General features: G+C 41.8%; 1 protein-coding gene across 2 annotated transcripts in view; it reads right to left on the reverse strand.

Moving 5' to 3' along the window:
- brwd1 (bromodomain and WD repeat domain containing 1) overlaps nt 1-21795 on the reverse strand; it is a 115880-nt gene that overhangs the window by 16221 nt on the left and 77864 nt on the right. For both annotated transcript variants that reach the window (XM_084326406.1, XM_084326405.1), the window contains exons 35-42: nt 21030-21080; nt 19239-19364; nt 16128-16280; nt 14114-14283; nt 9677-9771; nt 7336-7473; nt 2166-2379; nt 1019-1113 (exon numbers count right to left, since the gene is read on the reverse strand). In XM_084326406.1, the coding sequence (XP_084182532.1) occupies nt 1019-1113; nt 2166-2379; nt 7336-7473; nt 9677-9771; nt 14114-14283; nt 16128-16280; nt 19239-19364; nt 21030-21080 (1042 nt within the window). The remainder of the gene's footprint in view (nt 1-1018; nt 1114-2165; nt 2380-7335; nt 7474-9676; nt 9772-14113; nt 14284-16127; nt 16281-19238; nt 19365-21029; nt 21081-21795) is intronic.

Raw genomic sequence — 21795 nt, forward strand, 5'->3', positions numbered from 1 at the left:
ATCACATGCTATCCTCTGACACATGCGCAGCCAGCCGGCAGCCAGCCTGGCAGCTCAGATTCTCACTGGGAGAGTGTAACGTGTGGAAGATCACACTACCTCCCTCCAGATCCTTCCTTCGCTGAGCAGGCGCCCCGACCGAACTGTAGGAGTATTTTTCTGTTTACAAGGCCCAGGACCCACCCATCAGCTTTCCCACCCTCTAATACTGCCAATTGTATTACGGTAGTACGGACGACCAGCCAAACTGAAAACAATGTGGAGAGCTGGGATCGAACACGCGAACCCAGCGTCTTCAGCATTGGTGGTGAGTGCCTTGCCCACTGCACCACCTGGCCACCTATTGATCTAGGTTAATTAGACCATCAAAGACTTTCCATTTTGTACGAGATGCTACGTTTATGAAAATAAACATCCTGTTAAGAAAAGACAGACCACGTTTCCAGTCCTAGTTCTTCTGCTACGGATGCATCAAATGGGGTGATACAGTGTGTGACAGCCATCAACAAACACAACACAGAGTTCACGGAACGGCAAATGACTGGTTGATAAGGCTGAAACACTGATATCCTTCAGACCTTTTACTGAACAGCTGATTTGAACGTCCCAGGTCATTATTATATAAATTATATCATTATATAAATGAAGATTATTATTATTATTATTATTATTAGCTTCAGCTAGCAACAATTAACACTTGGGACCTATGTAACATGGAATTTGTTATTTATACTGTTATTAATTGAGAATTAGCTACATCTACTATACCAGCAGCAACTTAATGTTGAACATTTGACTGGTCGGGGGGGAAAGACTAACATTTCCATGACATTTCCAAAACCTTTGGACATTTTACATAACTTCTCCAGGCCAAGAAAAACACAATTTTCAAATTGCACAACCAAGCTTTTTCATGACCATTAGGAACCGTGGCATCAATACTTTCCTTGATTTCGAGTGATTGGGCAACTAGATCTTAAAAAGTTAGAAACATTTTATGAGCCTGGTTCTACTGTACCTGCGGTTGAAGCAGCTTTGGAGCCTGATGAGGTAGGCTTTGTCACAGACGTTGACTCCACTTTTTCCTGAGTTTTGAATGCAGCCCTCTTTTGACTTGAGGAAACAAAACAAAAAGTGGACAATATAAGTATAATGCCATAAGAACATAAAACACATGCGTATGGTCACATAACAATACTGAATAATGCACTGTCCTATCCTAGTAATCTGTATATGCACACATATACACAACATACACCGATTAGAAAGCTTAAAATAAAAGATGATGAAAGTCAAACAGTGAGAAAGATGGAGTAACTCCCTGAACTAGCAGCTTTATTCAAGATGCTCTGGAGACCCATCACATTGGGCATCATTTAGACAAATTAGAAATAAATGCACATCATCTGTGAGAAAAGACAAATCTAACTATTACCTTGAACTAATTACCCGCTCCTGTGCAAACCCCCAGCTAAATTTAGGAAAGCAGTAAACTCCAATAATCATTTTCCTAACTACACCCATTAAATGTGGGGACTGCTTGATTTCTGATTAAAGAGGTCTGTCTAGCTTTTAATTTTGCAGATGCTGGGCATTTATTTGATATGGGATACACAGCCCCACCCCTCACCCCCCTGCTAATGATGATTGTGTTTCCACATTGAGCCATGTCCCTTTTTGTGGGTCCGTCTAATGCATTTGATCATCCTTTGCTCTTACAAAGGTTATGTGATATTGGTTTGGATGGAAAGGCTTGCGATTGGTTTCAGAATTATTTGTTTGAGATTTATGTAATGGTATGTTTAGGCGTTTTTTCCAAAAAGGAGTGAGAGGAGTCAACACTACCTCAGTCCCCTCTCCCCTTCCCACTAATCTCTTGTCACATACACCACACCACCCCACCCCTTCCCTACACATACACAAACAAACCCTCAAATCCCATAGGAGCGACGACAACAGATCAGTGCAACTTGTGCTCCGGAGAGAGGGGCACACGTTCATTCTCTTGCATATGGTACGCTCGTATTTGCTTCTCGGTCTCAGAAAACCAACTCAAGTAAGATGTCATTATTTTCAGAATTTCATTGGCTACACAAACGGTCAATCATTTTCAGCGTCAGTGGTGATTTGTCTGGTCATTGAGAGGTGAAACCGGAGGTGGTCACCTTTTCAAAACTGACGCTCGTTGGCTGTTTGGTCGTATAGCCTGCCTGGTCAGCCGTGTGCTCCTGCTGCCCTTAGCTCTGCTGGGGTACCGACGAGACGAGGAGCGAGACGACTTCCCTTCATCTTCACTCTCTTCGCCTTCAATGGAGGACTCATCTACCCCTTCGTCATCGTCGTCATCCTCCTCCTCTTCTTCACTGTCGCTCTCAGCAACTGGTAAAATATAGGAACATTTTTGGAAGATTATATTTCTAATATTTCAGCTTTATAAGACAATACACTGGAAAAGTGTAGGAAAGGGGAGTGACAACGCAAGAGAAGGAACTGAACCCGCGGTGTCTTAAAACACACTGCAGGGTCCAGAAAACACATTTGTATGAAGAGAATAAATTCAAGACTGTTTTCAAACGGAAGACTTGTTAACACATTGGGTGCCACGGCTTTTTCGGGCCCCATCTATGCACTGCCACGCTTTAAAAGATAGGAGTCCGTCACCTTGTTTGTAGAGCTATAACTATATTCTAGCTATGGATACAATACATACATTCGCGAGTTATACCGTGGTGACTATGTTTTTAGATCGGTCTGGGGTCATTCCCGAAATGCTGAGGAATAGGCTTATGCGTGTATTATACTATAACCGTTGCCGTTTCTTGCCTGGACCAGCTATTATTCTCAAATCAAATCTATATCATAGGTATTGTTTCATAATTAATGCATGAAAAAAAGGGGGGGGGGGGATCGTTCGGATCGAGGTGAAGACATGCTTGGATCAACGCAAGATTGATATCATATAGCCCTTACCTTGACTAGGATGTACCCCAAAAAGAATATTCCAATTATCTGATCGTGATTCCAAGTATTGATGTCCATCGTGTTGCCAACATAATCCACCACACATCATGCATCGGGAGCATTTGATTCTTCTCAATCCGACCGTTATAACCGCTCCCCTTGCCAGAAAAAAAAACAAACAACCCGGAGACATTAGATCGACGCACAGGCCAAGATAGTCTAGCTCAGTGCTTCTCAACCTGTGGTAGGCGTACCACTAGTGGTATTTGGTGGTACTAGTGGTGGTACATAAAAAAATAAAATAAATCAAATCAAATATTATAATTTTAATAAAAAAAATTTGCAGTCAGGCCACTGAACTTAGAAGCAGGCCAGTGTTTCTAGTTGCGGCGGCGCGATAGTTAGATAACCTAAGTGGGGAACAACCAGGAGATCACTGTGACAGAGATTAATGCAGTCTAAACAGTCATAAATCTTTTATTAAACTTCAGCCCTGATCATAATCATTTTTATTTTTAGATTTTTTTGTAATGTCAGATAAACTTTTCTGAAAAGAGTTGCTGTTAAATCTGACATTACAAAAAACAAAAAATCCATCAAAATCTGTGTTGTTGCTAATCATTGACACATGCCTAGCCTGTAATAATCCCCCCCAGAAAAATTTACTTTGCATTTGATATATTGAAAATATTTTACTTTTTGTGTTTTTTAACAATAATTTGTGATGCCATCACACAAACTGGCATTTAAAGGGTAAAAATTCAAAAATCCCTGCACCAGAATGCAGGAAATTAAGTTTTTGTAACAAAATAATTCCTGGTGGGGGACCCCCACTTAGAAAGTGGCCTGACTGGGGCTATAGTTCACACTATATTTCCCAGCCTGAATTATTTCCCCAGTCCGGCCCTGCTTATGTGAGTGTGTGTGTGTGTCAGCGTTTCCGTTAGCCGGTAATTACCGGTATTTGACCGGCAAAATCTGTTGGAAGTCCGACATATTTAATCTCTCCGGTCATAATGTCCGGTGAAAATAATTCCCTCTAAGCACAATTTGATTATTTGAATTGTATTAAAATAGGCTAAAATTAAATAGCCTATGCGATGAACGAAACAATCATTACATTTGTTTCATCGTTGCTTCAGCAAGCAGCCGGTCTAATAATGACAAGGCTGTGTCAGCGCGAGCTTGCTGCTGCTAGATTTGCGAAAAGCATCCAGCTGCAGACCCACAGAACCCGCCAGCTTTGCCGGCACAGTGCAGTACTCCAATTCAGCCATTGGCAATTCAACTGTTGGGTGGGGCGCGCTGCTGAGCGGTCCCCAGATAGAGCCTGAAAACACCGCTGCTCTGCGGGTCTGCAGCTGGATGCTTTTCGCAAATCTAGCAGCAGCAAGCTCGCGCTGACACAGCCTTGTCATTATTAGACCGGCTGCTTGCTGAAGCAACGATGAAACAAATGTAATGATTGTTTCGTTCATCGCATAGGCTATTTAATTTTAGCCTATTTTAATACAATTCAAATAATCAAATTGTGCTTAGAGCGAATTATTTTCACCGGACATTATGACCAGCACCAAGTCGTTGGGAGGTGGAGATATACATCACGCAAACCCACGATAATGTTGCCGTCTCTCTCTGCCAAATTTCTCAGTTCCTCGCTTGATATAATTAATACAAATGTCCAATATAACGGAATTCATTAGCTCATAAAAATGTGATTATAACAGACTGCTGTTTATTAATGTCGGGCAGACTGCCCACCAACACCTCAAGTCGGCAGCAGCACGAAGTCTCGAGGGACTTATTTTATTTGGAATATATTAATGACTGTATATACGCAAAAGTAGCCTAGTTTTAAGTTAAAATATTATAAATGCCTTGAGGATGGCATTCTTTATATAGGCCGATCAATTGTTTTTAAGCTCAATAAACTCTGACCGGAATTTATCCCATTTGTCCGGTAGATTGAAATCTACCGGACACTCAGACCTGCAAAAAAAAATTCTAACGGAAACCCTGGTGTGTGTGTGTGTGTGTGTGAGTGCGAGTGCGAGTGTGAGAGAGAGAGAGAGAGAGAGAGAATGAAGGACACTTGCTTGCTGTGAGAGAGAGAGAGAGAGAGAGAGAGAATTAAGTACATTTGCTGAAATACAGTTGTTCTTAATTTTCTCATTTGCTATGTGAGAATGTTAGTTATTATGTTCTCAATGCCCCTTGCATTGTATGAGTTGTGTGGAAGAGTTTGCTAGTTCTAGTGCTACCCCTTTGTACATTGTGGCTGTGTCTGACAAAAGTTAACAATAAATAATGGTATTAGGAATACATTTGCCTCCTGCATGAACTGTGCATATAGCTGAATAGACTGTATTTTAACGTCGGTCATATGGTGGTACTTGGAGAGCCAGCTACATTCTCAGGTGGTACTTGGTGTAAACAGGTTGAGAACCACTGGTCTAGCTGGATGCGGCCGGTATTGCACTTTGGCTATCTCAAACTCATTACCTATGGTAACACCAGGCTCCCTGGATGGATAATGAATAAAAATATCGAAAAAAAGGAAGAACGACCCAGAAACGTAAAAAGCCGTTTTTGGCACTCTACGGTCGGGGCCCAGAAACGTATTAAGCCGTTTTTGGCACCCAAAGTGTTAAGTAATGGTAGTCGGGCTGGTCAAACTAGAGGTGGTGGCAGAGGGGAGGATGAGAAGGAAGCTGGCCACTATCCTGGAGAACCCCTCCCACTCGCTCTATGAGGAGCTAGCCAAGATGAGGAGCCCCCCCCAGAGGGAGAACTAACAGCTGCAGAACTCAAGAACTATTAGGAATGTCTTGACCACTAAGTGTGTCAGACTCTTTTTTTTTGTATCCACCTTTTCTCCCATTTTCCATATTTTTCTCCCATCCCAATTTCGTATCATCCAATTCAACCCTCCCCTGTCACGAACGCTGTTTCTTGCCTCCCACAAGCCGGCTGCAATGTGGACTAAGTCATACATAGCACAAGTCCCCTCCGGTACTTGAGGTAACAGCAGTCGCATCTTTTCACCTGCGAAGCTCGATCTCTCAGTGGTGAGGAGTAACGCATGGGAGGCTCACGCTGCCCCCGATACTTCCCGATTCCACTGCGCAGGCGCACCAACCGACCACAACGCCCGATCCCCACCCATCAGTTTCCCACCCCCTAATACGGCCAATGTGTATTAGTACGGACGACCAGCTAAACTGAAAGCAAATGTGGAGCGCTGGGCCCAGCATCTCCAGATTTCGTGGCGAGCGCCTTGCCCACTACGCCACTAAGTGTGTCCAACTCTTAATCAGCAAAACCTGCTTGAACTATAACGTATGATGAATATCATGCCAGTTAGGATACATTGTGTATACTGCACAGTTTACTTTTACTCGTACTCATAGTATATATTCAGATTAAAATGATTTATTACCTATATTTATTGTAACATAATATAAAAATATATAGGGCATACAGACCCTCATCTGCACCTTTGTCTACACTGTTAATTTCTCATATTTCCATAAAGTTTCATTTCTAATGCTGTCAATCGATTAAAATATGTAATCTGATTAATCGCATGATGTCCAGTTAACTCGTGATTAATCGCAAATTAATCACATATTTTTATCTATTCTAAATCTACCTTAAACGGATCTTTTTCAAGTTGTAACACTCTTATCAACATGAGTCAACAAATGCTTGCTTTTTTTTTTTAAGCTTCATTTTTTAGCGTTTATCGCTTTTTCTGGTCAAGCATGACCGACAGAAACAGGTTGAATAGGATGTAGAGTAGGGGAAGACACTCTGAGAAAATATGGCGGGTCCGGGAATCGAACTCGTGTACCCCAGATCCGTGACGAGCACGGTTGTCCCCGACGCCGAAATAGCGCCGAGATACGCGGTGAGCTACGGGAGCTCCCCTACAACAAATGCTTGCTTTATGCAGCCATTTAACACAAAAGGATGACCCTCATGCATTGCAAATGTGCATCAAATTCAACATTTTTAAAACATTTCCAAAGATTGAGTCAGAAACAAACATAGTATCAATGAGAGTATCAATAATACACCCGAGTGAAGTCTAGTACCAAAAAAAGTTTAAAAAAAAATATATACGGTATATAATATAATTATTTAAAAAAAAGTGAATCTCGCAATAATAAAAATAGTGGCGTTAAAAGAATTGTGCGATAACGCATTAATAACGCGTTAACTTTGACAGCCTTATTTATTTCCTATAATATTTATGTCTTTCTACTATTACCCTGCCCATACCTGTACCCACCCCCGCCTCCATGCTGCTATGACACCTGAATTTCCCCAAGGGGATCAATAAAGAAATATTGCATCTTATGTTATACTGACCAGTCTTCCTCTTCTTCGCCCCACTGTTCCTGGTGACTCTTCGTTTCGCTCTGGTCTCTCTACTTCGGTGTTTCCTCGACGACCCTGAGTGTTTCTTCTCCTCCTCCGAGTCACTCAGCGCACTCTCACTCTCAGACTCTGAGAGACCAAAGTATGACTCAGCATCACTGGGTTCCTCCACACATCTTAGCTTAGCTTAGCTGTAATTCCCGAGACTGTTCCATGACAAGTATCATTTGCATGACAAATATTTCACAGTGTCTACATTCAAAATGTTAAGACCTTTTACTGAACAGGCAATTTGAACATCGCAGGTCATTAGCTTCAGGTAGCAATAGGGGTGGAACGGTTCACAAAATCCATGGTTCAGTTCGTATCACGGTTTTGGAGTCACGGTTTTCGGTTCGGTATACGTTGTTTATTTAAAAATAATCCAACTTTTCAGTTATTCTCAAGGACGTAGTCATGCAAAAACTGAAAGAATGAGGCAGTTTGACATCAGGCACATCATTTTGACAGTGACCGGGTTAGAGCTAGGAGATATTTTGGTACAGCAAGAGGGGAGGCATTGCTGATTTAAACATGTTTCTCATTTATTTGGTAAAAAAAAAAGTTTACAGCAGTTTGCCTTAAATAATGTTTGGCACAAAAATACAGAACTGACTGAAAAATATAGGCTACATTTGTCAAAGTATTAACTTAGTGCAAACAAACAAAATAATTAAACCCTTCTATTTTTGTGGCCACATTATAGACAAAGGCCATCATCATAAAGTATGCATATGCTCAACCAGCACTAGACTTTCCTTTCTTTAAAATAAACAAAAAAACAATGTCAACCATGTTTAAATTTCCTGATCGTCAGTTCTTAACTCATTCAGCGCCAGCTATTAGACGGGGCCCGTCGTACCAATGCCACGCTTTAAAAGATAGGAGTGCGTCACCTTGTTTGTATCTATCGTTCAGTATGTGAAAAAGAAAAGAAAAAATTCATTCCTGTGTTATACCGTGGTGAATATAAGTATGGTTTTAGAGTGGTCTGGGGTAATTCCCGAAAGGCTGTGTTATAGCCTCGTACGTGAATCCTACTATAAGCGTTGCCGTTTCTTGCCTGGACACGCTACTATTCCCAAATAAAATCTATATAATAGGTATTATGTTCCATTATGAATGCATGAAGAGGGGGGGGGGGGGTCGTTTGTGATTATTTGATTGCCAGTAACGACATTGAACACTAAAAACGCTTATCAGCTCGATCGGTATAAAACCATTGCACGATCAAGCAAAAATGTATGTCAGATACTGATAGTCCTTACCTGTGATCGGGAGTATTCCAAAAATAATATTCCAATTGTTTGATCGCCATCTGGTACATCCAATGTCCATTTGGTCCACGGCATAACCCACCACAACATATGGATCGGGGATATTTGACGCGCTTCAATGGAACCGGGAGAACCGCTCGACTGGCCCGACCCAGAAATCTGCGCCCGGAGACATTTGACCGTTGCACAGGCCAAGATATAAGGTTTCAAAGGGTGCTCGATACCGCCGTCTAGCTGGATGCGGCCGGTATTGCACTTTGGCGATCTCAGACTCATTCCCTATGGTAACACCAAGGTCCCTGGATGAAAAATGAATACAAATATCTAATAAAAGAATAAACAGCCAAAACCCGAGATATCTCGGGTCTGGCAGCGAGTTAACTCGACTTATCTCGGGTTTGGCAATTAAAGAGTTAATGGAAAGAGTAGTTTCCCGCTTGAAATTAAAGTGCAGTATTTTAAATACAATGAAAGGAATATGGCTGGATTTCTTATCAAAAAGGAAACGTGTCACTGTTATTTTAAATAAATCATGTGTACTAAATATATATATATTTACTTTTTAATTGCATGAAACATTATGAAATATTCTCTTATGCTGCTTTTCCACTGCATGGTACCTAATCGACTCGAATCGCTTTTGCTTTTTGAGCGTCTTGGTAGCTGTATTTGATGTGACGTCACACGAGGAAGTTAATAGTCAACAGTAACACAGCGTTGGAACCTGGAGAAGCCCTGATGCATGAAGCGATATAATATAAACGAACAGCCAATAAATGTGAAGTTATCTTTGAACCTCTGCTGTCGAGCCTCGTCAATATACCCCCCCCCCCCCCCCCCCACTAATGGAACTGGTGTCGTGTCCAGGCCAAGAAAAACACAATTTTCAAATTGCACAACCAAGCTTTTTCATGACCATTAGGAACCGTGGCATCAATACTTTCCTTGATTTCGAGTGATTGGGCAACTAGATCTTAAAAGTTTAGAAACATTTGATGAGCCCGGTTCTACTGTACCTGCGGTTGAAGCAGCTTTGGAGCCTGATGAGGTAGGCTTTGTCACAGACGTTGACTCCACTTTTTCCTGAGTTTTGAATGCAGCCCTCTTTTGACTTGAGGAAACAAAACAAAAAGTGGACAATATAAGTATAATGTCATAAGAACATAGAACACATGCGTATGGTCACATAACAATACTGAAAAATGCACTGTCCTGTCCTAGTCATCTGTATATGCACACATATACACATACACCAATTAGAAAGCTTAAAATAAAAGATGATGAAAGTCAAACAGTGAGAAAGATGGAGTAACTCCCTGAACTAGCAGCTTTATTCAAGACGCTCTGGAGACCCATCACATTGGGCATCATTTAGACAAATTAGAAATAAATGCACATCATCTGTGAGAAAAGACAAATCTAACTATTACCTTGAACTAATTACCCGCTCCTGTGCAAACCCCCAGCTAAATTTAGGAAAGCAGTAAACTCTAATAAAAAAAAAACTACCATTTTCCTACCTACACCCATTAAATGTGGGGACTGCTTGATTTCTGATTAAAAAGAGGTCTGCCTAGCTTTTAATTAAGCAAATGCTGGGCATTTATTTGATATGGGATACACAGCCCCCCCCCCCCCCCAGCTAATGATGATTGTGTTTCCACATTGAGCCATGTCCCTTTTTGTGGATCCGTCTCATGCATTTGATCATCCTTTGCTCTTATAAAGGTTATGTGATATTGGTTTGGATGGAAAGGCTTGTGATTGGTTTCAGAATTATTTGTTTGAGATTTATGTAATGGTATGGTTAGGTTTTTTTTCCCAAAAAGGAGTGAGACAACACTACCTCAGTCCCCTCTCCCCTTCCCCCACTAATCTCTTGTCACATACACCACACCACCCCACCCCTTCCCTACACACACATAAACAAACCCTCAACTCCCATAGGAGCGACGACAACAGATCAGTGCAACTTGCGCTCCGGAGAGAGGGGCACATGTTCATTCTCTTGCGTATGGTACGCTCGTACTTGCTTCTCTGTCTCAGAAAACCAACTCAAGTAAGATATCATTCTTTTCAGAATTTCATTGGCTACACAACCGGTCAATAATTTCCAGCGTCAGTGGTGATTTCTCCGGTCATTGAGAGGCTAAACCGGAGGTGGTCACCTTTTCGAAACTGATGCTCGTTGGCTGTTTGGTCGTATAACCTGAGATTGGAAGCATGTAATAGGACAAGCGGTGTGTCAATCAAACGTGGCCATTTTAGCTTTCAACCGATGTGTTGGTTGAGAGACCATAACACCACGTCATGCCGACAGACCGTAAACGTGCGACGGCATGGGAGGTTAAACCCTGGACACGGTCCATCATTCTGCCTTCAGATTTATTACTGGAGATAGCTATGCTCACTACTCAGTATTCTATGATAAGGGTTAGTCTTCTCTAGCAGAAATGCGTAATGATCAATGGTCAGTTTAACGCCATGATTTCAACCCTCTTGTTTCTGTATGTAACTATCTTAACCTGTTAAGCCCTAGCCATATTTTCAAAATATTTGCCTAAAAGTACATACCCAAGTAAATTAAGAATTGCTCCACAAATACAAGGTCCATTTGCATGTTCCTGGTATCTAGGGACATCTATGGACCTCAGGGAATGTATTCCCAGTGTCAGATATATTGTGTCTGTTACTATGCTTGAGTAAATTGTAATGAACCAAAAGGAGAATAATAATGATTATCCTCGCCTAGTTTTCCCCCCATCTTTGATGGTGAATAACACCATGCTATCATTGATCAAAAGCAAAAAGATGCCTCTGAGCTCATTCAGCAACTTCTTGAGAACACCTATAGTAAATATCTAAGGAAATTAACAAAGGGCAGATCATTTACAGGTTTTTTTTGAAGATACAGTACTGAATTTTGCCATCCGGACACATGCACTATGTATAATAAGAAAAAAACGGTTTGCCTTCCTTTGTCTGCGGCTGGTGTGAGCTGGGTAGTGTAGTTTTATGAAATGTAGACATCCATCGAAAGCCCTGGGTCTCCTCTTTCTCTGGACTACAACGATTTCATGAGTGCTTCCTGTCCTCTCGTCTAAATCATCAGATTTCCGATGCAATGCACTGAGATTTTTATAAGCTCATATTTAGCTAATAACAATTAAAATCATTACTAAACAAATGTAGTGCTGAAAATATACACTTCGACTGCTGTTTGATAGGGTTAGGGTCTTTACTCTTGGCTACATTTGAAAACGAAACACAACATCACTTAATACGGACAGTATTGATCTATTTGTGACGTAAAATAAATCTCAGCCCGGTATCGGGCCGATCGGGCTTAACCTCTTCCACCCGTGCGGTCCATCGGCGGACCGCAAATTACATCACGTCATAAATAAATCTCTCCAGACTGTTTGACAAAAGTATCGTTTTATTTTTCAAACGTATTCAAGTATAAACATCATAACCATGTCACAACAGCATTTTTCTTTTTTTTATCTACTTTTTCTTCAATTTTTTTCTCCCATCCCAATTTTGTATTGTCCAATTCTACCCTCCCCTGTCTCGAACGCTGTTAGGCCATGCCTCCCACAGGCCGGCTGCAATGTGGACGAAGCCTTGCATCACGTGTCCCCTCCGGTACACGAGGAGGCAGCCGTCGCATCTTTTCACCTGCACAGCGCGATCTCTCAGCGGCGAGGGTCTGCGTGGGAGGGTCACGCCGCCCCCGTTGATTCCTGATTCTGCTGCGCACCAACCGACCTGTAGCAGTCGCTGTCCACAACGTCCAATCCCCACCCACCAGCTTCCCACCCTAGTATGAACGACCAGCCAAGCTGGTAGCAATGCCGAGAGCTGGCCTCGAACCCAGCATCTCCTACATTAGTGGCGAGCACCTTGACCACTGAGCCACTTAGCCGCCCTCACAACAGCATTTACAATGTATATTATCATCAATACGTTAGTTTACCAATAGGTTAAAGTGTTATTAGATTTAGTTTGCGAAAGTCACCATTTTGGACATTTTGAACGTCGGGAATTGTATTTTTTTTGCGGCCATTTTGTAGAGGACAGCGAGAGCTTTCAATGTGTTGTAATTTTTCAGAACGACACTTCCCAAGGCCCTCTCTGGGGTTTCAAGCACATTACTTCTGTATGAATTATTTTAATATCCCTTATTATTCGGGATAATAAATCACACAACTTAACGTTATTGACATATATTGAAGCGCAGTTAGATTTGAAATAAGTTTCAAAATGGTGCCACCCTCAAGTCAAGTCAAGTCAAGTCAAGTCAAGTCAAGTCAAGTCAAGAGTTTTATTTGTCACTGCATACAAGTATACAGTGAAATGAGGAGGGTCTTGCCCGCAACGATTGTGCATAATACAATAATAAGAATCCAATAGGATGAGAATGCAACATTTGTGCAATAATACAAGTAATAAGAGTAAAGACATATCAGGTGTATGTACATGAGTTTTACAAAAGCATGGTAAGACATGCTAGGTCCTGTGATTGTGCAATACACTGTTAGCTACGGATGAGGCACTGGGTCTTATGTACACTACTATACAATGCTATACTATACAATCTACAGTTATACTATGTGTCCTTATGCTAGCTTGCTATCCATCTGTTTGCTATACAAGAACCACTCTCGTTCTTGTTTTTTTTAAAGTGACCTTTCATTGTGTAAAGTGACCATAAGTGTGAGCGTGTGCAGCATGTGTGTGTGTTCATGTTAAAGTGACTGCTAGTGTGTGAGCGTATACAATGTGTGTGTTGTGTGTGTGCTCATGTGTGCTTGTGTGTGGAGAGTTCAGTGTTCAAGACTCTGATGGCCTGGGGGAAGAAGCTGAGCCGAAGTCTCTCTGTCCTAGTTGCTGGTGTTCGCAGGCGTTTGCCTGATAAAAATAAAAAAAAGCTACTGTACAGTAGATTTCATTATCTGTTCTTATGCACGCCTGGTGATACTGAATCCAAATTGAACTCTGGCATTTGAAAGAGAATATATGTATATATATAAATGTACGAATTGGCTATAATAAGGTAATTTATAAGCCTGCTATTCTATATTCTATAATATTTCAAATTGCATTGCTCCGGATGGGAGAGTTCAGTACTGCATCTACAAAACCTTCCGTTTAATCATCTTCCCTTTATTCATTTCCTTAGAGTTTTTGTACACATGATCTCAAGAAGGTACTGCACGAGATCATTGGCAGTTTTTCCATGTCTGGTAATTCTTAGCATAGTGTTATTCACCGTCAAAGATGCAAAGAAAAATCATAATTCATATTCTCCTTTGGTTCCACTGAGGTCCATAGATGTCCCTAGATACCAAGAATATGCAAATGGGCCTTGTAGAAGTGGAGCAATATTCCATTTACTTACAGAAAATAGGGCTTTAACATCTCCTATGAAGCAGAGGAGTGAAGCATACCTTGATGTATTGGTGCCAGAGACAGCTTGGTCTTGCTGTGCAAGTTTCTTTCGGAACCTTTGGCTCCGACGGAGCCTGTCGTTACTCTTGACGGCAGATTTGTACTCCGATATGATTGTTCTGATTTTATCCTCGAAGAAGGCAGAGAGCCGCAAGGTCATGCTGTAAATCTAAATAAACAATAGAAAGACAGGAGTCAGACAAGAAAAATATAATCCAAAAGTGGGAAGAACAATTGTTAGAAGTCCGCAATATATTGTATAACCCGATTCACAGCTACTGTAACTCAATCATTTCGTTTTCAAATAAAAAAGGTAGAATCTAATGGCAAACCTATAGGGAAAATAACCCTACTTTGTATTGCACTGTGTTTAAATGTTTTTGTTTTGGTCTGATGTGTGGGTTGGAGTTTAGTAATTTGTTATACTGTGAATTTCTTCAGACATCTCTTGCCTGAGGTGTGTGGGCAGCAGTAGCAACCTCCTTTCCCAACTAAACTACAACCTACACGTCAGACCAAAACAAAAGATGTAAAGAAAGAAAGTGCAATACCAAGCAAGGCTCTTTTGCCTAGAGGTCGCTGTTTGACTGCATTACAGGTTTTACCTTAAACTCATTCAGCGCCAGTCACGAGAAGAGTCTGGTCAACTCGCCAACCATTCAGCGGCAATCACGAGAAAACTCGGGTTTTAATCGTTATTTATTTTATTAGCTATATCCATTCATTTTTCATCCATCCAGCCTGATGTTATCATTGGGAATGGGTCTGAGCTCGCAAAAGGGCAAATACCGCCTACGCCTTCCAGCCGGTATTGCACTCCATTAGAAATTGTGTAGTTTCTTTTCTGGGCCGATCTGAGCCGTGCGGGCGGGGTTTAAATACTCCGGCAGGACTAGCGTTTACAACGTTACATCTGCGATTCTGCAATTCTGCGATGCTGCCCCCCCCCCCCCTTCATATGCAATGCCGGGCAATGTGGGACGGACCTCCACGAGCAGTATTTGGGATGGCGATCAGATCATTGGATTATTTCTTTTGCATTACATCAGAGACCAGGTAAGGACTCTATATATAAAATCTTGCGTTGATCTGATATTTCTTTCTACCGCGATCGACGCTGTCTGTGTGTGTGTGGCTGTTTACCGTTGGGTGCAGGAGGTGGGGGGGGGGGGGGGAGCGCCTCGCTACGAGGGCCATTTCATGTATGCACGAGGAAGGATAATAATGATAATCTAGCATTGATTTCAGGAAGATTCGATAATCAGGCGAAAAATGTCAACATGTTTAGTGTATTCCACTAAAACGCTATTATCGCGTCTTTTCCTGGGATTACTAAGAATCACCAAAACTATACTCATATTCAAAACGGTATAAAACGGAAATATACGGATGAAAAAACAATCTGTTTCGGGCATGTTGACTGGAAGCAACTCACTGACAATTGACGGGTGTATTAGACCCATAGCTATAATATAAGATATATTTTAAGCACTCGCAAATCTCGCAGTCCATTGATTAAAGCGATGGCGTTCTAGCGCCCCCTGGCTCATTAAGCGATGGCGCTGGATGAGTTAAGGAGAGGATTCTCTTTGAAACAGCCTTTGACAACTAGGAAAAATATATTTTAATAATAGAGTACCACAGATGAAGAACCATATAAATCTGTATACGTTTTCAGAGGAACAATGTTTTCAAACTATATTACCGGTATCTAAAGATGGTAAGTTACAGTGTTGTGTACATTCATAGTAAAAGGACAGTAGAGGTTGCATACTTTCTTGTGATACATCACATTCATACTCAAAGTGACAAGACACTAGAAGTGACACAGATTAACTTTACAACTGCAAATACATGGGATGTCCAGGTAAATTTATGATTATACGAGTCATACGATTCAGGGGTACATTTTTACATCAGCAAATATTGTACAATATGAATTCACAACTACAATGTTTTCTAACTCAGAAGAGCCAAGGCTTTTATAACACAAAATAAACGAGCACATAATACCTTGGACCGTTTGTTGGGAGTGTAGGCTTTAGCGTTGGCAAATATCAGACGGGTATCTTTGCAGAGCTCAGTGGGGTTCTCATAGCGGTCTTCTCCAAGGGTTCTCCGCACAGAGCACAAGTCCATAGGGGTGTCAATGATGTCAAGGTAGTCCTACAGATGCACAAAGAACATCTTTTTAGCCATTATCATTTCCAATACAAACAGAATAACCTAACCACAATATAACTATCTTGTTCAGCTAAAGTAGAAACTTGTCATTGCACAGCCAAGTATAATCTTGGCTCATTGCCACCATTGGTTTGAAACTGTTGAAAAATACTGGTGACTTTAAAATATAGCTTACAGCACTAGACTGTCATTGTATTTAGGGATGTCCCGATCCGATCACGTGATCGGCGCAGATCACATGATTTTCAGAGGATCGGGATCGGGAAAAAAAAATAAATACAAATCGGCAGTAAAAAATAAATAAATAAAAGTTTTATTTTATTCAACAAACATGACCATGTTCACGTCTTAAACTCATACTGAGGCCTTAGTTTTGGTTTTAAATGACATATCATTCATTTATTTATTGTCACAGCAGAAGAATTTGTCAAAACAAATGCATTTCCTTTGATTTACACAGTCACACGACAGTGACGTGGGCCGAAAATAGGAGACCTCACAACGCGTCGCTCCCAAAACACCGGCAGGTCCACCTGATAACTCGTAACATCTGAGCAGCTAGACAAAATGTCAGAAGTTTGGAAGCATTTTAAAATTGAAACCGAAGCCAGTCAAATACGCACATGTTCCGCGTGCGTTCAACGTTATACCGGACGCGCGCCGCCAAAGGACGGACGGAACACATAGAGAAGTGCCCGCGTGGGATATCGATTCAACGTCAAGGTGGGACCGAGACGGAGGGATACACACAACGTGGTACATCAGGAGGACGCAGTCAACTCAAGGACAGTGCAAACGCTAATGTTGACTGTTTTTCTGAGTGGAATCGCCGTATTCTACTAGTGCTAGGATTGCTAGTGGGAGCTAACTGGCTAAGTGGCTCTGCTAGCCATCCGAGTGCTAACACTGCTAGCCGCTAGCCAACCAAGTGCTAACACTGCAACAGATGGAAACTTTGCATATTCTCGTATGGTGAATGTAATGCTAGCCGCCACGCTCGACTGGGGCTATTTCAAGGGAACAAAAGGGTCTTGTCTCGCTTCGCCAGTTTCTGAAAAAAATTCGTCAAATTGGTTACTAATGTGAAAGATCGGATCGGGAAAGATCGATTTTTTATCCTCTCCTTCTCCAATTTTTCTCCCCGTCCCAATTTAGTCGTTGTGCCAATTCCCCACCCTCCCCTAACCTGTTTGTTATGCGCATTTTCTCCTACTGGTCGGTACAAGGGAATCCTGAAGTCTACCGCACGCTTCCTCCGATACGCGCGGTGACAGCCAGTGACTCTTTTTTCACCTGGCAGCGAGGACTCTCATTGATGAAGTGTAACGCGTGGGAGGGCATGCTGCTTCCATCAAATCCTGCCTCTCGTTGAGCAAGGGCCCAGACCTGACCTGTAGGCGTCGCTGTCCACAACGCCAGATCCCCACCCATGACCTGCCCTCCCCCTAACCCAGCCAAACGGGTTAGTATAGCGATCAGCTCCAAGCAATGCTGACTCCGGGAGTCGAGACCGCAGCCTCTTGCATTTGTGACGAGCGCAATCTCCGCTACGCCACCTGACCGCCACCCTAATTGTATTCTTAACAAAATAAAAACAATAAAACAATACACAGCTTACAATACAATGATAGAGCAATGGATTTGGATCTTAGGATTTGAATGATAGGTACTAGAGTCTGCAGCAACACAGAGCTGTAAAATGTAAGTGCGAATGTCAAAGTCACAAGTGTGTCTGAACCACTGTTTGCAGTTAACCAAGAGCACTGTTATGCTTTAAGCGATGCTGGCAATATTACTACAGGATCACTTCCCTAGACATGTTGAAGCCCTTTACTCTACTAAGATCGTCAACAATAAGTCAATAAAGTCAGCGTATAGTTATGATTAGCCGTAAGTCAGTATGTAGTTAAAAAAAAATCCATCCTCCAATTTTGTTGGTCTGGGGAGGGTGTGTAGACTACCACATGCCCCCTCCAATACATGTGGAGTCGCCAGCCGCTTCATTTCACCTGACAGCTAGGAGTTTCACTGGGAGAGTAATGTGCAACGAGGTTCACACCGTTTCCCCCAGATCCACACCGTTTCCCGGAGATCCACTTCCCTGTTGAACAGACACAGCAACCGACCAGTAGGCGTCGCTGTTGCAACGACCAGGACTCATACCCCACCGACTTCCCACCCGCAAACACTGCCAATTATATTCATAGGGACGACTGACCAAGCCAGAGGTACCGCTGCCGGGAATTGAACCCAGGTCTCTGCGGCGGTAGACTAGACCTCTACACTAACCAGCCGCTCCAAGTTGTTGGATGCACATCTAATTAGAGGAAAGATCCAGATGCCAAGTTCTTCCCTTTAGCTAATCCTAAAACAGAGCCTCATTTATGAGCACTGTGGCTCCAAGCCATTAGACGTGAGGATGCTTCAGGAAAACTAATTTTCTACAGTCTATGTGTGACAAGAAGATTTGACACTGCCTGGTCTGGGTCTAATCCTGCATGTGACTAGCATACATTAGCCTGGCTGTAAAGAGGAGTCTTGTGTGGTGCTATTGAGCCCATTCTCGTTCAGATATCTTGAGGTGAGAAGTCAAGAGACCCCTTTGAACATGGCCATGGCATTTTCCTCCCATCAAATTTAAGATAGCTTAAAGTAGCTACACTTTGGAGCTAAATCTATCCCCTCCGCCAGCAAGCTAGCATGACATGGCTGGTACCTATGGAATCCTCAATATAACAGCAGGATATCAGTAACAGATAAGTGCTTAGGTTATAAAAGTGTCAGACTAAAACACATTATTATTGCTATAGCCTACAGAATAAATAGTTAAATGCCATAAGTATCCTAAAAAGTTCAAAGTGTTAAGCAGGGCTAATAGCTTGTCAATGGGAAACCAAGGGCAAGGAAAATCTCATCTGCACATTGTTCTCACAGACTTACTGGATAGTTCTGAGGATCCACAGCCTGCCTGAAAGGCTCAGAGTCCTCACACTCAAAGATGTAGTTGAGCAGTCTCTTACACTTCTCCTTCCAGGACTCTCTGTCAGGCACCACCTCCTGTGACCGCTGGTGATGATAGGGAGGTGGAAACAGTCAGACACAACATGGCACGATGACACACACACAGTAGGGCTGGGTATGTCCACCCATGACCTGATTCCATTTAGGTTCACGTGGTCCTGCTTCAATACAAATTTACATTTGATTGATTGTAATAGGCTCGATAGTTCTGGTTTTAAGGGGCCACCACCTGGTCAAAAGATGTCAGTTGTTGTCGAATTTCTGTAGTAGTTTAGCAGAAACTCTGCTCAAGGTAAACTAGAGACATCTGCAGGACGACCTTGAGGTATGCTAGAAATGTGTTGCCTGTAGGGCTGCAACTAATGACTATTTTGGTAGTCGACTAATCTGTCGATTATTTTTTCGATTAGTCGACTAATCGAAAAACAATTATATAAAAAAAAAACAGATTGGACATTGAGCATGACCTCAGAGTTGCTTTGAGACTCTTGTCAGGACCAAACAACATCCCCAGTTATCCCATTAGTTCCCCCAAACTTACTGTCGGTCTGTTATGTTAAGCTAAGAAGTCTTCAGCTGGCTGGACCAGAGCTGAGAAGCCACTTTCACAAAGATAGGTAGTGCAAAAAAAAAAAAAAAAAAAAGATTATAATATTTTTTTTAATGACTAATCAACGCAACAATTCCTCGTCGACGATTTTTTATAATCGACGTCGTCGATTATGTCGACTAATCGTTGCAGCCCTAGTTGCCTGTCAATCGCCCTTTCAGGCGACAAAATCCGTTCAGCGGTTCTCGAGTTACATGCCGATATGTGAGGCGTGTGCCAAAGTACACAGCAGTTTTTTTTTTTTTTATTACCACCCCCGACTATCCAATGATAACTCCCCCCCCCCCCGTGGGGACCTGCAAATCAGGAATCTAGGTGAAAAGTATAAAAAAAAAAAAAAAAAAAAAAAAAAAAAAAAAGCTGAATGAATTGAAGTCAATGAGGAAATGGTTTACTGGAGAGCCTTTTTTTTTTTTCCACAGTGTACCAAAATCGCTCCTAATCACTAATTTCTGAACGTATTTTTATGAAATTTTGACATGTACTACATAAGACTTCACGCTATGGAAACAGGGTATTTCCCAGCTCATACCTCATCTTTTTTTAAATACTGTATTTGGATATTGCAACTACTACAGAAAAACGTGAGTACGGTAACAAGTTTTTCTACAACTCAAGTTCAGACCTATGTTACTCCATTTCATTAGCACTAAATGTGATCTTTCTTTATTGTATCAGAAACTTCAGAATGTTATCTTTCAAAAGAGACCAGGCTTAAAGATACGCTTTTCAAGAAAAGTATGCAGTCCTCAAGTTCAAGTTTAAAAATAGCCACTTTTCTGGGCGCCAGTTAAGAGGTTAATAAACCAATACACTCTGGGAGCAGCATAAAGTGTGCAGACTCTACTTCTACCACCATGTTTTTGTCTCATCTAGCACTGGTGACATTTGTGATCTCCATGATGACAAACGCAGGTCTACACCGTCTCGTGCATTACAAATGGGATCATCAAACCTTTAACATAGACACTTGTGAACTAATCTGGCTATGTTGGGAAACATTCACAACAAACATTGCTTTTCTGCCAGTAATACTTGTGCATATTGTTATAATAAGATATATATATATATATAAGTCTTCTCCACCCGTTTTCAGTTACCTGACGGAGTCTGTGTTTAGAGGAGGTGCCTGGAGCCTCTGCATCGTCATCCTGGGGAAATCATTCTAAATCAGTTTATCATCCAAACATCACGTCAGCTTATCCAAAACTGGGTATATTTTCTATACCGCACAGACCTGGCTTATTATAGACTAAACACTACTGCATGCCAGCACGGTCACCCACGGAGCTTGATTGACCTCCAAAAAGTCATACTACTGACGTTACTTAACCTCTTAAGCCCGAGCAGTTCGGTAGGAGAATGACATCACACCATAAATCCATCTCTACAGAATGTAATGTTGTGTTTTTTCCCCCAAATGTTGCCAAGAGTAAAGACCCTAACCCTGTCAAAACAGCAGTCAACGTGTATATTTTCAGCACTACGTTTGTTTACCAATGATCTTAAGTGTTATTAGTGAAATATTAGTTTATAGAAATCTCAGGGCATCGAGTCGGAAAAAGGCGAGGATTGACGCAAGGATTTGGCGCAACCTAACTTGAGTGTAGTCTTTTGAGAGAAGAGACCCAATGCTTTTAAAAAAATACAAAAAACTACACTTCCCAGCTCACGCCATCCCCCGTCAATCATCAGACTTCTTTTTCAGTTTTCCCCCCCCTCTTTATTTTTGTGATCATATCTCACGGGTGGAACAAACCTGAACGTTGTTGCAATAAATTAGAACACAGTTTCTCTACCTTTCTGTGAATGTCTAGCAAAAAACGGCGTTGCAATCTGATGAATAATGGCGGAGAAATTTACATT

The sequence above is a fragment of the Notolepis coatsorum genome (genome assembly GCF_963971535.1).
Source record: "Notolepis coatsorum genome assembly, chromosome: 1".
Taxonomy (NCBI): Eukaryota; Metazoa; Chordata; class Actinopteri; order Aulopiformes; family Paralepididae; genus Notolepis; species Notolepis coatsorum.